The sequence below is a fragment of the Melospiza georgiana genome, chromosome 6 (genome assembly GCF_028018845.1).
Source record: "Melospiza georgiana isolate bMelGeo1 chromosome 6, bMelGeo1.pri, whole genome shotgun sequence".
Lineage (NCBI taxonomy): Eukaryota > Metazoa > Chordata > Aves > Passeriformes > Passerellidae > Melospiza > Melospiza georgiana.
This window is the reverse complement of record NC_080435.1, coordinates 60597015-60614710: the sequence shown is the minus strand read 5'-3', so window position 1 is coordinate 60614710 and position 17696 is coordinate 60597015. Positions and strand designations below refer to the sequence as shown.

Sequence of the window (17696 nt, the reverse complement as noted above, 5' to 3'; positions counted from 1 at the left end):
ACAGCCCGGGCTGGATCCTACTGGAGATGAGGAGGAGGTTTCTGTAGCCTGCTGATTATCTGCTGGCTGAATGGGAGCTGGGGGAATGTCTCTCGTTTCTAGTGTGCAATAATTTTTAAAATGCATTTCATTCTCTCTAGCAGAAATATGTGGAAGTGATGTTTGATTTAAAAGTGTCTTTGTGGGTGTTCATACTTTGCTGGTGGGTGAAATATTTTGGCATCTGCAGACTGGGGAAGTTTTGGGTCTGAGATTCATAGTGCTGGTACTGATGGCTCCCATCATCCTGAGACTCCTTGAGCATCTTCTAAAAAGGGGATTTCTTGGCTGATAAAAATTAGTTGGGTGATACCAGCAGCTAGAGAAGGTTTTCAGGGATTGCAATTGGATGACAAACCCTCACCAAGGGAGCCTTTCACACCAGAGCCAGGCTGAGACCACAGATCTGTGCTGTGCCAGAGCTCCAGGGCTTGGAAAGCAGAGCTCCCCTCCTACCCCATATCCTGCAACGATTGGGGTGCTTTCATTATGTCTGACTGGGGGAAGTCTGGCTGATTTATGGGATGGCTGAATTCCTCTTTGTGCATGGGGACCCAGCCATCTGCTCTGGAAGCTGCTCTCCTGGGGGATGGGGACCATCAGTGCCAGGGATGGCTCCTGCAGGAGGATGATGGGATCCAGGGATCCACATCCACCAGCTTTGTCTGCAGGGATAAAGGTCAGAGCAGCAGAATTTCCCCTAAATTAGGTACAAGTAAATTATAGGGAAACTCTGTCCATCTTTTGCATCCCACCACTATATTTGTGTTAACTTTGCAATGGAGGCAAAATTAAAAAAGAAAAGGGGGTGAAATCTTGAAGAGCAAAAGTCCGTTCCCAAACCAGCAGCTGGGATAGGATAGAGGGATGTGGTGACCTGAGAGGGGACTTGGCTCTGGGCTGCAAGGTCCTCAGCAGGAGCTGGAGCTGTGGCTGGACCTGAATCCTCCTGGGAAAAGTGCAATAAAGGCAACACTGAGATTTGGGATGCCAGTGTTCTGGTTTTGGCAGGCACACACAAAATGAGTTTATTTTCACTGCCCCTTAGCTAACACAAGTCCTTCAGGAACTGACTGCAAAGTGAGTGCACAGTGCTGGTGTTCCAGGAAAGGGGGGAGCTGAGGGGCACAGGAAAAGGCACTCAGAACATCCCTCTGGAATAACCCAGGTTGCTGTAAAGCACCTACAGAACCATCTGGGCACATTTTGTGTTTTAGGTCATTCTGTTTCAAGAGAAGGACCCGTGGTGCCTGTCACACCTGGGGATGCCTTTCTGGAATGACAATGGCAATTAGAGCCAACCATTAGACGGATATGGCTAAGGTCATCTTCTCTCTACTTGGACATTTTCTTGCTGGGTCCTTCTAGAACTCCTTGCAGTCAGCTTAAATTTTTTTTGGCTTGTCAGCAAACTTTCCCATTAGGAGTCAGGAGTCTCCTCAGGAAAGGGGGAAGCTGAGGGGCACAGGAAAAGGCACTCAGAACATCCCTCTGGAATAACCCAGGTTGCTGTAAAGGACCTACCGAACCATCTGGGCACATTTTGTGTTTTAAACTTAGATCATTCTGTTTCAAGAGAAGGACCTGTAGTCCTGGGGATGCTTTTCTGGAATGACAATGGCTCAATTAGAGCCAGCCATTAGAAGATGACCATAGCCATATCTGTCCATCTACTTTACTTGGACATTTTCTTGCTGGGTCCTTCTAGAACTCCTTGCAGTCAGCTTAAAATTTTTTTTGGCTTGTCAGCAAACTTTCCCATTAGAAGTCAGCAGCCTGGCCAGGGCCCCACAATACCTCAAAATCCCAGCAATAACCTCTCCCCACTGTGAAAATGAAAACTGATTTCCAGCCTTTGGTTTCTCTTGTCTCAGCTGCTAATCAATGCATCCCTTTCTTTATCTCATGTAACTTTTATCTCTTTGACAGCTCTTGTGGTGCCAAAGCTTTGCTGAACCCCAGGTATGTGATACACATGCAATCACTTCCTCCAACATATTCATTGACTGCTTTAAGGGGTGTGAATGCCTTATAAACTTTGATTCCTTTCTGCAAAAACTGCCTATTGCCTTTTCCCTGGTGTATGAGATCTTCCCAGTGCATCCCAGGTATCCATATTTACCTGGACTCCATTGGATTTTCATTTGTGTAATGAAAAATGATGTGGTCTCTGACTCTTTTAGGTTTTTTATTGCTTCTTCAGTAAAGTTTAATTTTTTAAGCTTGCTTCTTCAGTAGCAAGTTTATTATTTCTCATCCCGCAGACAAGTGCAACTTTTCACAGACTTCTACAAATGCAAATATGTAAAATAATTTATACAATGTTTTATGGAATTATACAATTATTCATATTGTATTTGAATCTCTTTCTAATTATTGGGCCAGTGATGTCTCACTCTGAAAATTTGCTCCTCTGCCAATTTACCTTTATATTCCAAAACTTTTTTGGTGATACTTACATTTGAGAAGCTCACCAGAGGCACTGCAGAAAAGGAGTTTTTCTGTGGGAGTCTCAAGCCCAGACACATGGGGAGCTCATTTACTCAGCCCACCAGTGTTTTATTTCACCCCAATCTTCTCACTTTCCCTGCTTGCTGCTCCCAGTGAGTCCCTGGTTGAATTTCTGCCTCTGCTTTTTTTTTTTATGAGCATTTTTATGCCTCTGGTAAACTGCTTTGAAATATCTTCTCCTCCTGCCTTGCTGTGCTTTTAGGTTTGCCAGTGTTTGTGCTATATTTCATTTCCCTCATTTTTGACAGCTGTCTTTTTTGTTCCTAATAGCCTTCCCCACTCTGCTACTTAACTTCTTTGCTTTTAAAAATTCCTTTAGGGTCTTTATTAAGGAGTGTTACATATTAAGCTGGAGCCTGTACTATATCTTCAAGCTGCTGCCAGGGTATTTGAAAGCATTTTATCCTTTTAGCTTTTTCACTTATTTTTTAATGCAATTCTCCTCTGTAAATTTTAGGCGGTACTATGAGTCAAGACCATTACATGCTGTGGTAGAAAATTAAGACAATAGAAGAGGTTCTCGAATGGAGTAAGGAAAAGCAAATCTGTTTTAGCCTGACCTAAGCTGGGCGCTGAACCCCTGAGACATGGACTGAGAGGCTCCCCTAAAGATGCTAATCTTGGTGTTGCATCAATATGAGCAATCACATCTTATTTTTCCTGCAATTTATTTGTCAAATCTACTTTTAAAACACCTGCTGCTCTTTCTTCTGCTTTTTCCAGTGGCTGCTTGAGAGCCTCACTGGAGACTTCCCAGCCAGAAAGGTATCACCCACCAGGTGATATCTGCTTGATCCTAACCTTAGAGCTGAGAGAGTTTTTCTCCTTTCCTGGGGTTTATTCCCCTCTCTGGAGCACCAAATCCAGGCTTTTGCCATCCCAAAGTTTAATTTTCCCAGCCCCAAACCATCCCCACTGGTGGCTGAACATAAACCTGGTCCCAGACCTGGAAACCTCTCTGTGAACCAGGAATGGGAACCTTTATCCCTATTGATGCTCTGATCCCATGTGCCACGAGTTCCACGTGCAGTGGGAGCTGCAGGTGTCACTCAGGGGCTGTTCAGAGGATCTCAGGATGGTTTGGGTTGGAAGGGACCTGAAATCCCATCCCATCCCACCCCTGCCACGGCAGGGACACCTTCCACCATCCCAGGATGCTCCAACCTGCCTTGGACACTTCCAGGGACCCAGGGGCAGCCACAGCTTCCCTGTGCAACCTGTGCCAGGGCCTCACCACCCTCCCAGTCCAGGATTTCATCCCAACATCCCATCTAAATCTCCCCTCTTGTACTTTAAAAACCTCTTTCAGTACTTTTGAAGCCCATTCCCTAAGCCCCGATTCATAAAAGCACTGAAGCACACTCAGAGTCCAGCACATCTGGAAGTACTTTGCTAAATTAGAGACTTATTAATCTTCCTGCATTTAAAATAACTTTTTATTAGATTTTAAAAATAAATGGGTATGTACTATTTCTTCATGTTTGGGATTTTTTTTTTCCCTCTAAACATTGATTTTTTTAAGGCTTGGCTGGATATTCCTCCACCCAGCCAAGCAGCTGCTCGTGCTAAACCTGGGAGCAAAATCCTTTTTTCAGTGTTGATGCAGCCTAGAAGGAGCTCCAAATGATCTGTGACTCCCACTTTCAGGTTTTGTTTGGTTGGAAAACAACCAAACCTCCCTTCACTGCCCTGAAAAGCCACCCTGAGACACCCCAAATCCAAAAAGGAAGGATGTTTTGAGCTGAAAAGCAGCAGAGTGCAGCTGTGGGCTTATTTCCCAATTATTTCAATGGGTTTGGGGAAAAATGCCAGCCAAGTGTTGCTTGTATCAGTTGCAAAAGGAATTTTTTGGAGCTGGTGGAAATAGAGGAGCTGGGATTTGGGGTTGGGATCTGTGTGACACAGAGGGCTGTGTAATGTGAGGCAGAGCTGCTGCATGCTCCTGGCTTTGCTTCATTAGCCAAAACGTAGAAATTTTAAGTATTAAACAATTCTAAGCAGGTTTCCAGTGCTGGCAGCTATTGGTCTTTGGGAATTGAAATGAGAAAACCTAAAATTTGGCAAGAAAAGACTCAACAGCCCTCAGAACACCTTGTGGGGCTGGGGCTGATTTTCCCTCAGCCTAAAACACCCTGTGGGCAGAATGAAGAGATTGGACATGGACAGATGAAGCAAAATTCCAAGGAAAAAATAATGGATCAGCCCAAGCCCAGGGTTTATGTCACAGTGTCCCACCACAGGTCCATGGCAGGTGAGTGCTCCTCACCCCAGCACAGCTCATCCACCACAGATGTAAATATTCCTAATATTCCTCTGTGAATCCCACTGGGATCTTTTTTTCCCCTGCACATTCATTTTCCAGCCATGCCAAGAAAAGCATTTTCTGTATTTAATAATTTTTTTCAGCAGTGCAAACCAGTGCATTTTCCGTAGTCATGGAGTGGGAGTCACTTCTGTGTTTAATGACAGAAAATGCACTGGTTTGTGTGCTAGGACAGAAAAACCTGCAGGTTTGGGAAAAAGGTGCAAAGCTGCCCCACTTCCCCTCTGTTTTCCAAAAGAACAATGTTAAAAAATGTGGAAGTGGAAAAGAGGGGCAAAATCAGATTTACAAGCTCCTTCTTCATCCCTCCATCCCCAGGTGGGAGCAGTAGGAGATGCTCCAAGTGCAGACCCATCACTGACTTGTGGAAGGAGCATTTTTTGGAAGATTATTGGAGTTTGTTAATGCCATGTGAAAGCCAGGCTGCTGGGAAGGTCTTGCTTTCAGGGGAGAAATGCAGAAATTGAAGAGGATGCAGCCAAGAGCTTTGTTTTCCACGCTGTTTTTGGGAATTTATTTGTTGCCTTTGACAGTGACTTACGGCCCGGCTTTCTTTTCTATTTTGTTAGAGCAATAAAGAAGATAAATCTATAATAATTCAGCTCCCTGTCTTCAATAAAATCTTGTCTTCTTCACAGAGCCCCTGGGAAGATCTCCATTTTGCCAGCCCTTCGAGATTGGTTGTGTTTTTCCATTTCACCTCTTCACCGGAACAACAGAAAAATAATATTACCAGTAAAATTAATAGCTAAATACAATTTCTGGCAGAGGGAAAGCTTTCAGCAGGAGCAGCTGGGACTGTGGCGGCCCCAAGGATGCTCTTCAGCAAAGGTGGATGCTCCCATTGTTTTTGTATTTCATAATGGGTTGGAAACCTCAAATGTCAGCTAATGAGAGTTTCTATCTTTAGCAAAGATTAATGTCAAGCCAATCTTTGCTGGTTTTGGGTTTTAGTCAGGTGCAGAGGACAAAGGGGGAGAGAAGGATGGCGGGGCAGACACCGAGGCAGAAAAATATCCTTGGAAGTCACGGAATGGGTTGTGTTGGGAAGGACCTGAAAGACCCGTAAGGAACAAAGGGGGTGAGGGCATTTCTGTCCCCTCAGACAGAAATTTCTGTCCCCTCAGGAGGAGGCAGAAGAGGCTGGAATTGGGCTCCAGGGATGGGGGACAGGAGGTGGGACAGGGAAGCCCGGCAGGGGCAGGGTGTGACAGCGGGAGCCCAGGGAAGGGGCAGGGGCTGGGCAATGGCGGCGCCGCTCCCTCAGGGGCAGGAGCGGCCCCGGGAGCTCCCTCAGAACCCCAACCCAGACAGGCGGCGACGCGGCCCCGCAGTGACCCAAAGCTGCGGTGTAGAGACATGCTGTGGATCCCGGGGGCAGGAGGGCATCCAGAGCCCCCGACGTGCTGTGGAACCCGGGCTGCGGTGACCCAGAGCCACCGCTCGGGACCCCTCGGTGACCCCGAGCCGCGGCCGCCGGTGCGCGGCCCCTTTAAGAGCGACCGGGTCCCCTTTACTCTATGTTTACATAACACGGCCGGGCCGTACCACTGCCGCCTGTGCGGGGGGGGGCGCGCCGCGCGGGAGGGGGCGGTGCGCACCCGCGCCCAGCCCCGCCCCGTCCGCCGGCCGTTAATGGGCGCGGGGTGGGCGGGGCCACTCGCAGCCTCGCGGGGGGGGGGACGGCGCCGGTTCGCTCCCGCCCCCCCGCGGCGGCGGGTTGGTCCGTCCCCCCGGAGGCCCCGCCCCCCGCGCCCCCCGCGGTGTAGTGGCCGTTGCCGCTGGCCGGCGGTGCAGAGCCCGCTCGGGACGCGCGCCCGCACCGGCGGCCGGGACGGGGCGGCCCGGTGCTCCTACAGCGGCGGCCCCATGTTTTCCTCCAGCCAGGAGGAGCTGTGCGCGCTGAACAAGGAGCCCGTCAAGTATGGGGAGCTGGTGGTGCTGGGGTGAGTGCTGGGCAGTGGGGAGAAGCGCCGTGGTCCCGGAGCGGCGGCAGCGGCGGGAGCTGCCCCCTGCCAGCCTCCGGCTCAGCGCCGGCCGCGTCTCGGCGCTGCGAGGGAGCGCTCGGAGCTGGAGGGGGGCGCGAGGGGGCGCGTGGCGCTTCCCGCCTTCTCCCCGGCCGAGTGCGCGGCGCGGCCGCTGGAGGCAGGGGGGTGATCCCGGTGCCCGAGGGGAGCGGGGAGGGATGGATGGATGGATGGGGGGCGTCCCGTTGCCTGAGCGGAGTAGGGAGGGAGGGATGGATGAGGGGGGGTCGCGGTGCCGGAGAGGAGCGGGGAGGGACGGGGGAGTGAGGCGGGGGAGGTCCCGGTGCGTGACGGGGCGCGCGGTGCGGCCGTTGCGGGCTGCCGGTGCCAGAGGGGAGGGTTGGGACGGGGACCCGGTGCCGGAGGGCAGCGGGGAGGGTTGGGACGGGGTGCCGGGGCCGGAGGGCAGCGGGGAGGGATGGAGCAGGGATGGATGGGGGTGGTGCCGGTGCCAGAGGGGCCCGCACGGTGTGGCCCTTGCGGGGTCCCGGTGCCGGACGGGGTCCGGCCGCTCTCGGGCACCGAGGTCACGGCGGGGCTGGGGGAAGAAACTTCTTGCGGGGCCTGGGGGTACGGGGTTATGGCCACAACGCCCCCGCTCCCCGCTGCGGGCCCCGTCCCTCCCTCGGCCGGTGCCGCCGTGCCTCGGCCGCTGGCTGCGGGAGAACGGCGTCTTCCGTGCAGATGGCAGGGAGATGACTTTGGAGCGAGCAGGGTGAAGCGCTTATATTCGGATCCGTCGTGGAAATGTTTATTTTCTCGGCTTGATATGGATCTTAAAGTAATCCGCTTGGCATTACGCTGTTGCCCTGCTGTTAAAGCTCGCAGCCGCTCTGCTGAGCGCAGCGGCGGCGGCGGAGGGAGAAGCGTCTAAAGCCGCGCTTGCTGAGAGCCCTCGCCAGCCTCAGGAGAGACGCTGAATTTTGGGAGTTCAATACGCGGTAACGTGTGGGTAATGGAGCAATTTTTCAGCGCTAAACACAGCGGAAAGGTTCGGAGCCAGCCGCGAAGCAGCGCGGTCACAGCCTCGCTGCGTTACTCAGCCTCCCCCAGAACCTGGTCCAGATTTGCTGCAAGGTCGTAGAAAAGCCCTGTTCTGGTTTCTTGGGGGTTTTTGTTCTGTTTCGGTGCTTTCCTAAAGAGCCGCGTTCACCATTGCAGAAGAAGCGTTTGGAAAAGAGCAGCACCCAGGCTGGGTACTCTATCCAGTAGTGCACCTTTTTTCCTTAAGGGATGCTGAATGTTTCCTGTCACGAGACTGGGTCAAGATGCTGTGTGGAATAAGACACAGCTGCTGTCATGAACGTGGCGTAGCTGGCGCTTGAAATCCTTGAATTTGAGTCCCTTGGTTTGTGAGGAATACCCATATCACGCTGAATTTAATAAAGAAACGTTCTTACTGTTTCACTTGTGGCGATGGAGGGTGAGCTCAGCTGCGCAACACTGTCTCTGACAATAAAGTCATAGTACAATGCAGAATCTTTAATTAAATTAGAGTGCATAAATTGATGTTGTGCTGCAGAGGCTCTTTGTGCACAGCTGGAAGCATTTTCCTTTCTGTTGCTTTCCTATTTTTAGCAGCAGTTGAAAGTGCAGAAGTATGAAATGTTTTGGCTCTGATCTTAACCTGGCAAAGTCTGGTGAGCTTTGCCTTTAATATGGGGACTCATTGATCTCGCCTTATCGGTTCTGCTGGGCTCTTGATCTTCACTGTGTGCGTTGAAACATGCCAATAAAATCAAAATAAAATGTAAAGAGCTGAGTTTGGGTCCTATTTGAGTTTCAGCCGTTCTCTGAAACCACTGAGGCTGCATCTTGTAGGTGTAAGAGGTACTGAAAATGCAAACAGATGCTGTTGTCCTTGCAGTGCAGCCAGGGACAAGAAGTCTGTGCAGGGGAGCTGAGTGTCCCTGTGGCTGCACTCAAACAATGGGGCTGTCACTGCTCACACAATGGGATGCAGGGCTAGGTGAACGTGATGGAAGCAGTCCAGGAAATCTCGTGACTTCAGTAAATGTATTTTTAATCTTTAGACGGAAGGTTGTTGTTTTAAGAGCCCTCTGCCACTTCAGGAGTTCATTACTGCGTGTCCTATCAGAGGTGTCTTAAATGTTTGTAGTGCCATAAATAATGCAAACACCCCTCTCTTTGGTGACTCAACGTTTGTGACTAGGAACTCTTGGAACAGCTTAAGCTGTTCAGTATGCTAAAAAAACCACTTAATACCTGTTTTGTATTAAAATCTTGTAATCTGGAGTTTCATTTAAATAAGACAATGTAAATCTGCTCTCCTCCCTGCAGTGAAACTGAGACCTGGGGACCAGCAGAAGCGTTTCTGTTGCAGCTCCTGTTACAACTGCCTGATTAAAATTGATAGAGCAGCCTCGCAGCTAGGTTAAAAAAAAAAAGAAAAAGAAAAAGCTGTTTTGAGACACTGTGTGGGTTGTTGTTTTTTTTAAAAAAAACCTTGATTGTGATGTTGATGAATAACTTGTGTCTTGAACTGTGAGACTTTTAAATTAGGTGGTGAAAAGGATGATGAACAAAGGAATTGGCATACCTGGCAAACTGCTGAGCTCCTGCTTTTGAGATGACAAAACTTTCCCTTTATCTTTTGCTCTCACTCTGCCTTAGCAGTATTAAAGTGGGGTTGCTGTGCCTTGACCTTTAAATGGAGGGAAAGGTGTTTTTTTGGCACGTTCTTATTGTTTGAGTAGTTGGGATTGCTCAGTGTGCACCTCAGCGTGAGCCCCAGCAAAGCCCGAGGCGTTTGGTGTGTGCAGCAAACACATTTCTGATATCTCCCAGCTCTGGGCTGGCAGTGATGTGGCAGCGTGTGTTTGGTGACGGTTTTGCCGAGGTTTACATAATCAATGTTGTAGTGAATAGAAACAGTTTATGTAAATCGAGCCAGACAGGTCAAGATGGCTGGTAAAGAAGAGATCATCTGCTTTATTGTGAATCTGCTTGTGTACATCTGCTCGTAGCATCATCTGCTCACAAAAGGCTCTGGATTTCTTGGTGAAGCAGAAACATTCATATTCTAATTCTTTTTGAAGAAAAAAAGAAAGCAGCTTTGTTTGAAGTCCTGTCAAAGTAATGGCTCATTATATATTTCTTGGAACGTGGGGCTGGAGGGAGTTAAGGAGATGCTGAATGCAGTTCCAAGTACCTGAATAGTGTCAGGGTGTTTGTTTCTGCCTTTGTCAGGAGCTTTTGTGTGACTTCTCTGGTGCCTTAATGTTGTGAGGTGCATGTCCTGGCCCCTTTGTCCCCTAACTCTGAATTGTGCCCTGAAGCTTTTATTCCAGCAGTGTCACTTGTGCTAAACGTGTGAGTGAGGAGCCTGTCCCTGGCTGCAGGGGGTGGCTGTCACTAAGGCAGGTGTCAGTGGCCGGGTGCCCTTAAATCCTTTGGGGCTGCACGCTGGGGATGGGCAGCTGTGACCTCTCAGCAAAGTCACTTGATTAAAATGATGTAAATTGAAGGGGGAACAGCAAACAGACACGAGCTGTAGTCAGTGGCTGAGGTCTGTGGCAGTGAAAGACTTGTACCTGACATTGAATGCTTTTTTTGGATGGGGTTTCTGGTAGCTGTGTGCATGTAAATGGAATATTTCTTATTAACCAAAGGCTTTCTTGGTGTTTGCTACTCCTTAGCAAGGAGGTACAGCCTGGTGCATCCTCGACTTTTGTTGTACAGACTTACTGGATTTTGCAATATCCAATGCATTTTTAAAATTTAACCAGACAAAACTCTAAGGGCTGTTACTCAGTGTTGTTACTGTAGTAATATTGAAACTGCTGCCAACTTTTTGCGTGTAAATTTTCCATTGACTGCCATTAAAATAAATGAATTGGTTAATTGGGTGGCTTCAGTGCTGAAAGAAGCCACTGTGAGTTATTATATGAGCATTGTTTAGTGTGGATTCTTGGACATCCTTGAATAAACAGGTTGTAGTTCTGCTTAAATTTGACCTTTTGAAAAAGCAGAATTAAAGGATAGGTCCTGGAGCAGTCTGGTCTGGTGGAAGAGGTCTCTGCCCATAGCAGGGGTTTGGAACTGAATGGTCTTTAAGGTCTCTTCCAACCCAGCCATTCTGGGATTCTACAAAAATTCTCACTTGTGTTCACAGTCATACATTTTGTGGTAATTTTTGGGCAGCTCTTCTCATTGATGGACCACTTTATACTTGAAGCAACTTTAGATCTGAAACAGTCTTTTTGTGTTAATCTGAAGGTGCATGCATTTTTAAATTCCTGTTTTTCATATTGGCTTTTTCTGACTGATCAGAGTTCCCACTACCACTAACCACTTGCAGGGTAAATAAAGTTTCTGAAGTGTCTTCTGCTTATAAACATATTTCTATATTTTTAGCTCACCTGTCTGGCTTTTCACATCACTCTTGCTGTGCAGTTCAGGAAGGAGCCAGGGCAGGTTTCCAGTGGTGTTGACGAATGCAGAAGCAGAGTGGGATCTGTGCTTGTCCTTGAGTGCTGTTTGCTGCTGTGCCTGGACTGGAGGAGGAGGGAGAGTCATCCTGGTGTGGAATTAAACTGGGACTTGCTTTGCACAGAGATGGATTTGCTGCTGCCAGACTGGGGCTTGGTTTAATGACTTGGTGATTTCCTGCACTATCTGCTATAGATATATTGGGAAACTGCTTAGGTGACTCGAGTTCTGCTTTTAAGCCTTATTTGAAAATGTACTTTAGGTTTCATTTAAAGGAATGAGTGTAGCACATAATGGGAACTACCAGTTAAATGCGTTCAAGGTCATGATTCTCTGAGAATCATTGGCTTCAGCAGTCATTGCTGGAAGGTTGCTGTTCTGGAGAAATAGATTTGGGTTTTTTTTTGGTGTTTTTTTTTTTTTTCTTTGATATTGACAGTGGCTTCTTGGTGACCTTTATGTCTTGTGCTGTGTTTATGGTGTATTTTATATGTGCATATTGCAAATGTGTGATCAGGGTCAGTTCAGAACTCGCAAGGAGATTAATCAAACACCAGAAGAATTGTGTCTGAATAGAACATTAACTGCAGAGTAGGAAAACAGTGGAAAGGATTATATCTGAGGAAAGGTCTGTGGATTTTTTGGAAAGCTTGTGTATGGCTGGATAGAGCAAACGTTTTGCTTCATTTAAGCTAAGAAAGAAAACATACTTGAGTTGTTTTTTTACAGCTATCCTATTCCTTGGAGTACTGTTGACTTTCTCAGAGTGCAAATTTGTATCCAGCTGTAGGCTTTATTCACAACATCTCCGTACCCATGTAAAATCAGAGAGCACAAACGTCAGACTCTAAATTCTATGTTTATTGAAGCAAATCACAGCATCAAACGTCTGCATCTTTAATGTTTGTTATAAAAAGGAAACTGAGTGCATTCTGGAAGTTAAACTAATCCCCTTGGTGTGTACAGGCAGGAGGTCACACATGTGGAAGTGAAAGACTCAGGGTTTTTCCCTTAAAATATGGAAAACAGTTTACTCTGAATAAACAAGTCTGGGAAATGTAGGATTTGCCTTTAATGCACTTCTTGTGTAGAACCAAGTAGCTGTTCCTCTTCAGCCCTGGCAGAATCAGGGATTAATAGTTTTCCATTTTCAGCTGAAATTTGTACATGGGTAAATACTCTAACAGTCCACTTGGTTACTTTAAAATATGCATATAAACCAAGAAATTACTTTCTAGGCTGTTAAGGTTTGTTTTTTGTTGCTGAAAGCAGTATCTTACTTAAGCTATTTCATGTTCCTTCTTAACAGCACGCTGTTCTTTGACTGTGATTATTACAAGGTTGCTTGAGAACAGATTTTTCCTAAGAAGTCAGGAACTTATTACCCAGCTCAAACTGAAATTATGGCTGGTTTATACTTACAGAACTAATGCTGCTCTTAACTTGCTCAGTAGTGACAGAAGGTATAAACTTGATACTTTAAGATAACAAACTCCTCCTTCTGTACCCTAATAAGAAGGTGTGTGAGTGTAGTGCTGAGCCTGTGCCTTGCTCCGGGTGGGGTTTGTTAGTTCAGGGTGCCAGCAGGGAAGTTTTACAACTGTTTACAAAGTCCTACAGAGGTGTCTTGTTTCCTGTTGGTTGTCTGCACATTCCCAGTTTGTCCTGAGCATGTGTGGCTGTGAAACCTTCCAAAGATGACTCTGGTGGGTTAGCTGCAGTCTTGTTTAGTGCTTCTTGTGGTGTCCCCTCAGTGTGGTTATTCTGCACTGTCATACTCGTGGCTTATTGTCCTGTGGCAAGTGAAGTAGAGGAGGGTTTGGTCTAAGCTCCCTGCTGGAAGCAGGATCTCGAGCTGGTTTCCAGTGTACTTTGTGTTATCAAATCCTTTTTTGCTTCTGCTGTTTGATACCCTAAATCTCATTTGTGTTGGGGATGCTTTTTCTTTTATCAACAGAAATCCTTATGTTTATTCTTGCTCCGTCCCAAGGTCACCACTGGAAGCTTGCATGTGACTTGTCACGAGTTCAGACCTTGAGGGACAGCAGTGAGGATGCTGGCATAGGGACTGTGCCTGCTTCCAGAGACTTCTGAGGCAAAGCTGCTCATTCTCTTTGTTTTATAAAGACATCACTGAATGGTGCAACTTGCATTTTTCACTACATCTGCATAGTAGACCAATATGTTGAGGGGCTCCTGCCTTTCCTTCAGAGGGCTTGTTTCCCTCTTGATAAGATGTAGTTTAGAATTTTATGCCTCTCTTATTTTTGCATCATATTTGTTTTTATCCTGGTGTAGCTTTATACAGGTTAGTCCTGAGTCTTGAGTTCACAGTGATATCCCCATACTTTGGGGGACCAATTTGTGCCTTGTCTGAAAAACTGTAAGTAACATCTGGGATTAGACTGCTTTAATCCTATTACTTGCTAGGCTGGAATAGTCCTGGTGCTCATGTTAAGCAAAGAGTACAGTTGGGAGCAGTGGGGGTTCCACAGCAGAGATTGGTGAGCTCTGGGGCGGAGCAGGAGCAGTGCTGTCCCACCAGCTGTGCCCCCTCTGTGCTGACTCCTCTGTTTGACCTTGTAATGTCACCTCCTGTGCAAACACTCTCCCTGGGTCTCTGCAGTGTCCGTGGCTGAATAATGATTTAAAACCAAAGAGCAAGGGGGGACAGAGGGCAGCAAACTGTTTGTAGGGTTTTCTTAAAGTCTGAGTAGGCATTGTGGTGCTGGGAGTTCAGCACTAAGAGCAACCTGTCTTTGGGTTTGCCTAGGAATAAACATCTCTTCTGCCCTTCCCACAAACAGCACTTGTTGGCTCGAGTTAAAAGATCCTAGGATTCAGGAAGACAGTCCTTGTAGGAAATCCCTCTATGGTGAAACTTCAGCAGTTTTAAATAGTTGGTATTTGAAGACTTGTCACTGAGGGGCTGTGTGGTGGGAGGATGCAGCATTTTAGTGTGATGGGGTTATGAGTGATGTGTGAACAAGGTGACCCCGGACTTGCATTGTCTTCAGCTAGAGAATGCTTCTACTCCTTCTGATTAGTGCAACCTCTGTTCCTGAAAATAGCAACTATTAGCTGTTTTGCAATGAAATTTCACTGAGTTCTTCGTATTCCAGCCTGGAAGTGCTCGTGTGAGGTCACTGGGAAGCACGCCCACAGCTGGGTAGTACAGCAGTTACTGGCTCATGGAGGAGAGAGAGTAATTCAGCTAAAAGCTTTCCTCTGTTTCACAACAGAAATGTCATCTGGAGGGAGCACATTATAAACAGCAGTTGTGAAAATGGATACAGACAACGTCTGCAAAGCTGAAGTTTGTTGTGTTAAAAGCAAAGTGGTTTGGAGATGAGCTCTGTTTGATGAGGAATGATGTGGAGGTGCTGATAGCTGAAGGACCTGTTTAGGCATCCTGCTTTCAATAGCAGCTTGTTTATGCTGGAGAGAGGGAAAGCAAGCAGGCTCTGGTTTGTGTTTCTGGAAGTGATTTAATTCAGGCCGTTTAACAGTATAATTTTCAGTATTTCATGCTGACTTCGCTGTAGATGCAACTCGTGTTTCAAGGAGGATGGAGTAGATGTGGGCTGCACCGAATCTGGGCAGCACAAGGCTTCCTGTTCTCAGGAATTGGTACGGAGGCCACACTGAATGGATGTCAATAAAGACCTGATGTTCTTCTGGCATATTTACTGCTTGTATTAACTGTGATGCAGCTACATTGCTGTGGAGCAACTGATTGTGTTTACCAGAGGTGCCAGCAGGCAGCAGTGGGTCAAATACTGTGTAAAATGTGTTGTGCTGCCTCCCCAAAGGAGTGGGGACAGGCAAGGAAAGTTATGAGGCAGCTGGCACATAGTAGGTTAAAAGGAGAAGGCCAAGAAGCATTGTGGTCACCTCCTTGAGCACTGCAATGTTAACTGAGCCCTGTTGTTGCAATTTTTTCTTTTTCTCTTTACGTTCAAGGAATTGAGAATGAAAAGTTCTCAGTGTTTCTTTCTGAGGAACACTTTTTAACTTCTTGAAGCACTTACTGAACTGTACTGATGTGCTTAGTGGGCTTTCAAATTACTCTTCACTCAGAAATGTGTGTGCTGTCTTTAATTTAGAATCCAGTTCATAAGCTGTCATGAAAGATTTTTATTCTTCAAACTGGCTGGCTTTAACAATGCCTCAACAAACAGGTAGGCTTCAAACTTCTGAGGTGTATCCTCTTAAGGCATGGAAATGTCCTGGATGAGGACAGGGTGAGACTGACAGTGAAGACAATTAGTCCCTGTATGAAAGTAAACAAATTGAAGTGAATAAAAGCTTAAATCTCTCCTGCCTGTTACAAATAAACTGGAACCCAAAGGTGCAAACCCTGGAGCACGTGCCCCTAGGAAAAGTGAAAGAACTGTTTAGTCTGGACACAAAAGTTAATGGGCTGAAACTTTGATATAAGCACAGCTGTATTTCTTCATGTGCAACAGCGTGAATTCATTTTGATTGTTGGTGTCTGGTTTAGTGCTGGTGGAGGCAGAGCCTTTGAAACAGGAGCAGAGTTTGTGTGTGTCCTCCTTTCACAGGAGATGCTGTGCTGGTGAAAGATCGCGAGGGCTGTGAGGTTCCTGCTTCCCAGCACATGCTGTGCCAGGGTTCAGCACCTCTCAGGCTGACTGTGTTTTTTATGGAGCATTGACTAATACACCAAAATGTTGCTGTACTTTCAAGCTGCCTTCCTCCTAGAGTATGTTTGACCTCTGAGAGCAAATAGCTGTGCAGCTCAATGCTTGGATTCAAAATCATTTTGGTGTTTAAGATGAATCTTTCAGACTTGATAGGATTCGTTACCTTGTGCTTGCCCTAACCTTCCTGCTAACATACATGCAATACTTACTTTGGATTGCATTCTGAATCTTAAAATTTGCCAGACTAGTTTCTCAGTGCACCAGGGAGTGAGTTTTGATTTGTGAGTTTGGTGTGTGGCTTTCTGTGCTGGGCAGTGGGCACAAGTCCCATTCCAGTGTGATGGGAGAGGTGGCAGTGCCCTGCTGCAGGTCTGGAGAATTCAGAGGAATTCTTCCTAAGTGTTCCCTCATCTGACTGCCAGAAGATTTAATTAAATGGGCTGTCAGTACCTTGGTGGCTTTTCCAAAAAAATACTGGCAAGTTAAGCAAATGGAATGATTTGATGTTGGGGCAGATCTGTGAGGAGGCAGGTGTTGGTTCATGTGAGCAGCTGAGTAACTTCTTCCATCAGAGCGAAAACTGGAGAAGGAAGTTTGGCAACAGCCAAATGGACAAAGCCTTGCGTGGTTTTTTTACTCCACTTTTGTTTTAGGCTGGCTTTGCTGGAAGAATGAAAATGAAAGCTGAGAGATGCCTCAGAGCAGCCCTGGTGTGCAGCTGCCCTTGGATGGTGCTGGCAGCCTGGGAATTGCAGGATTTGCCTCCACGGGAGCTGCAGTGCTTTGGTCTCACTGCCTGTGCTGGGATTTGTTCCCTAGCTGGGATGCCTTGCTCAGGGTGCCAGGGTAGAGACTGCAAACTGCTTGTTTGCTTTTAGGGATGTGCACTGCAAGTTTTTCCTGTCATTTCCATAAATATTTTCTTAATACCCAAATGGTTTTTTCTACCCTTTTTGGTAATGAGTCCCTGTGCCCGTTTAAAAGACTTTGATGGAGCTTTCCCAAAATCTCTGGGTATGTTCCTGCTTTTGCCTATGAAAGATAACTAAGCTGGGTTTTTTCCAGTAGTTTCAGTCTGCTTGCTGTCAGAGCAAAAGAGCTTTAACTTTTGACATGGGTTTGGTTCCTTTTTCCATGTTTGAGCACAAATGCTGGGGCTCCATTGCTCACTTAGCTGTGCCTTATCTCTGGTTGTGCAATTCCACTTCCAGCTGCAGAACTGAGTGCCATATATCCAGCTTTATGGCAAGTTCAGAGTTTCCAGCATGCAGAGACTGGTGTTATCCAGCAAATAGCTCTCCATGTAAGGATGCAGGGAGACTACAGAAAGTACATTTCCCTCTGTAAGCAAAGCCTGGGTTTAAGTGATTAACAAGGTTTAAGTCAAGCTCTGTGTACCCTCCTAGTTTATTATGTGCCATGTGACTTCAAATTCAACTCTGATCACGTACTGCTGGTTTGCACCTTCAGCTCTTTGGAGGAGACTGGTTTATGTTATGGCTTTACCTACTGGCAGTCTCTTGGTGTAAAGAGACAATGGTAAAATGACACTTTGTGAAAGGGCAAGCAGAGTGAGGAAAAAGTGATTTGCTCTTTCACCTCTGGGCATTCTGTGGCCAGTGCAGACGGGAGGGAAGGAACTGGATTTGGGGCTGGCTGGGGTCCAGTTGCAGATCA

The 17696-nt window shown here is 47.0% G+C and overlaps 1 protein-coding gene across 2 annotated transcripts in view; it reads left to right on the top strand.

Annotated features, from left to right (window-relative positions):
- The first annotated feature begins 6682 nt into the window (after positions 1-6682).
- Positions 6683-17696, top strand: part of PELI2 (pellino E3 ubiquitin protein ligase family member 2) — a 66489-nt gene continuing 55475 nt past the window's right edge. Inside the window, exon 1 of one of the 2 annotated variants that reach the window (XM_058026529.1) lies at positions 6683-6819. In XM_058026529.1, the coding sequence (XP_057882512.1) occupies positions 6743-6819 (77 nt within the window). In that variant the 5' untranslated portion in view covers positions 6683-6742. The remainder of the gene's footprint in view (positions 6820-17696) is intronic. The other variant, XM_058026530.1, reaches the window with a different exon arrangement.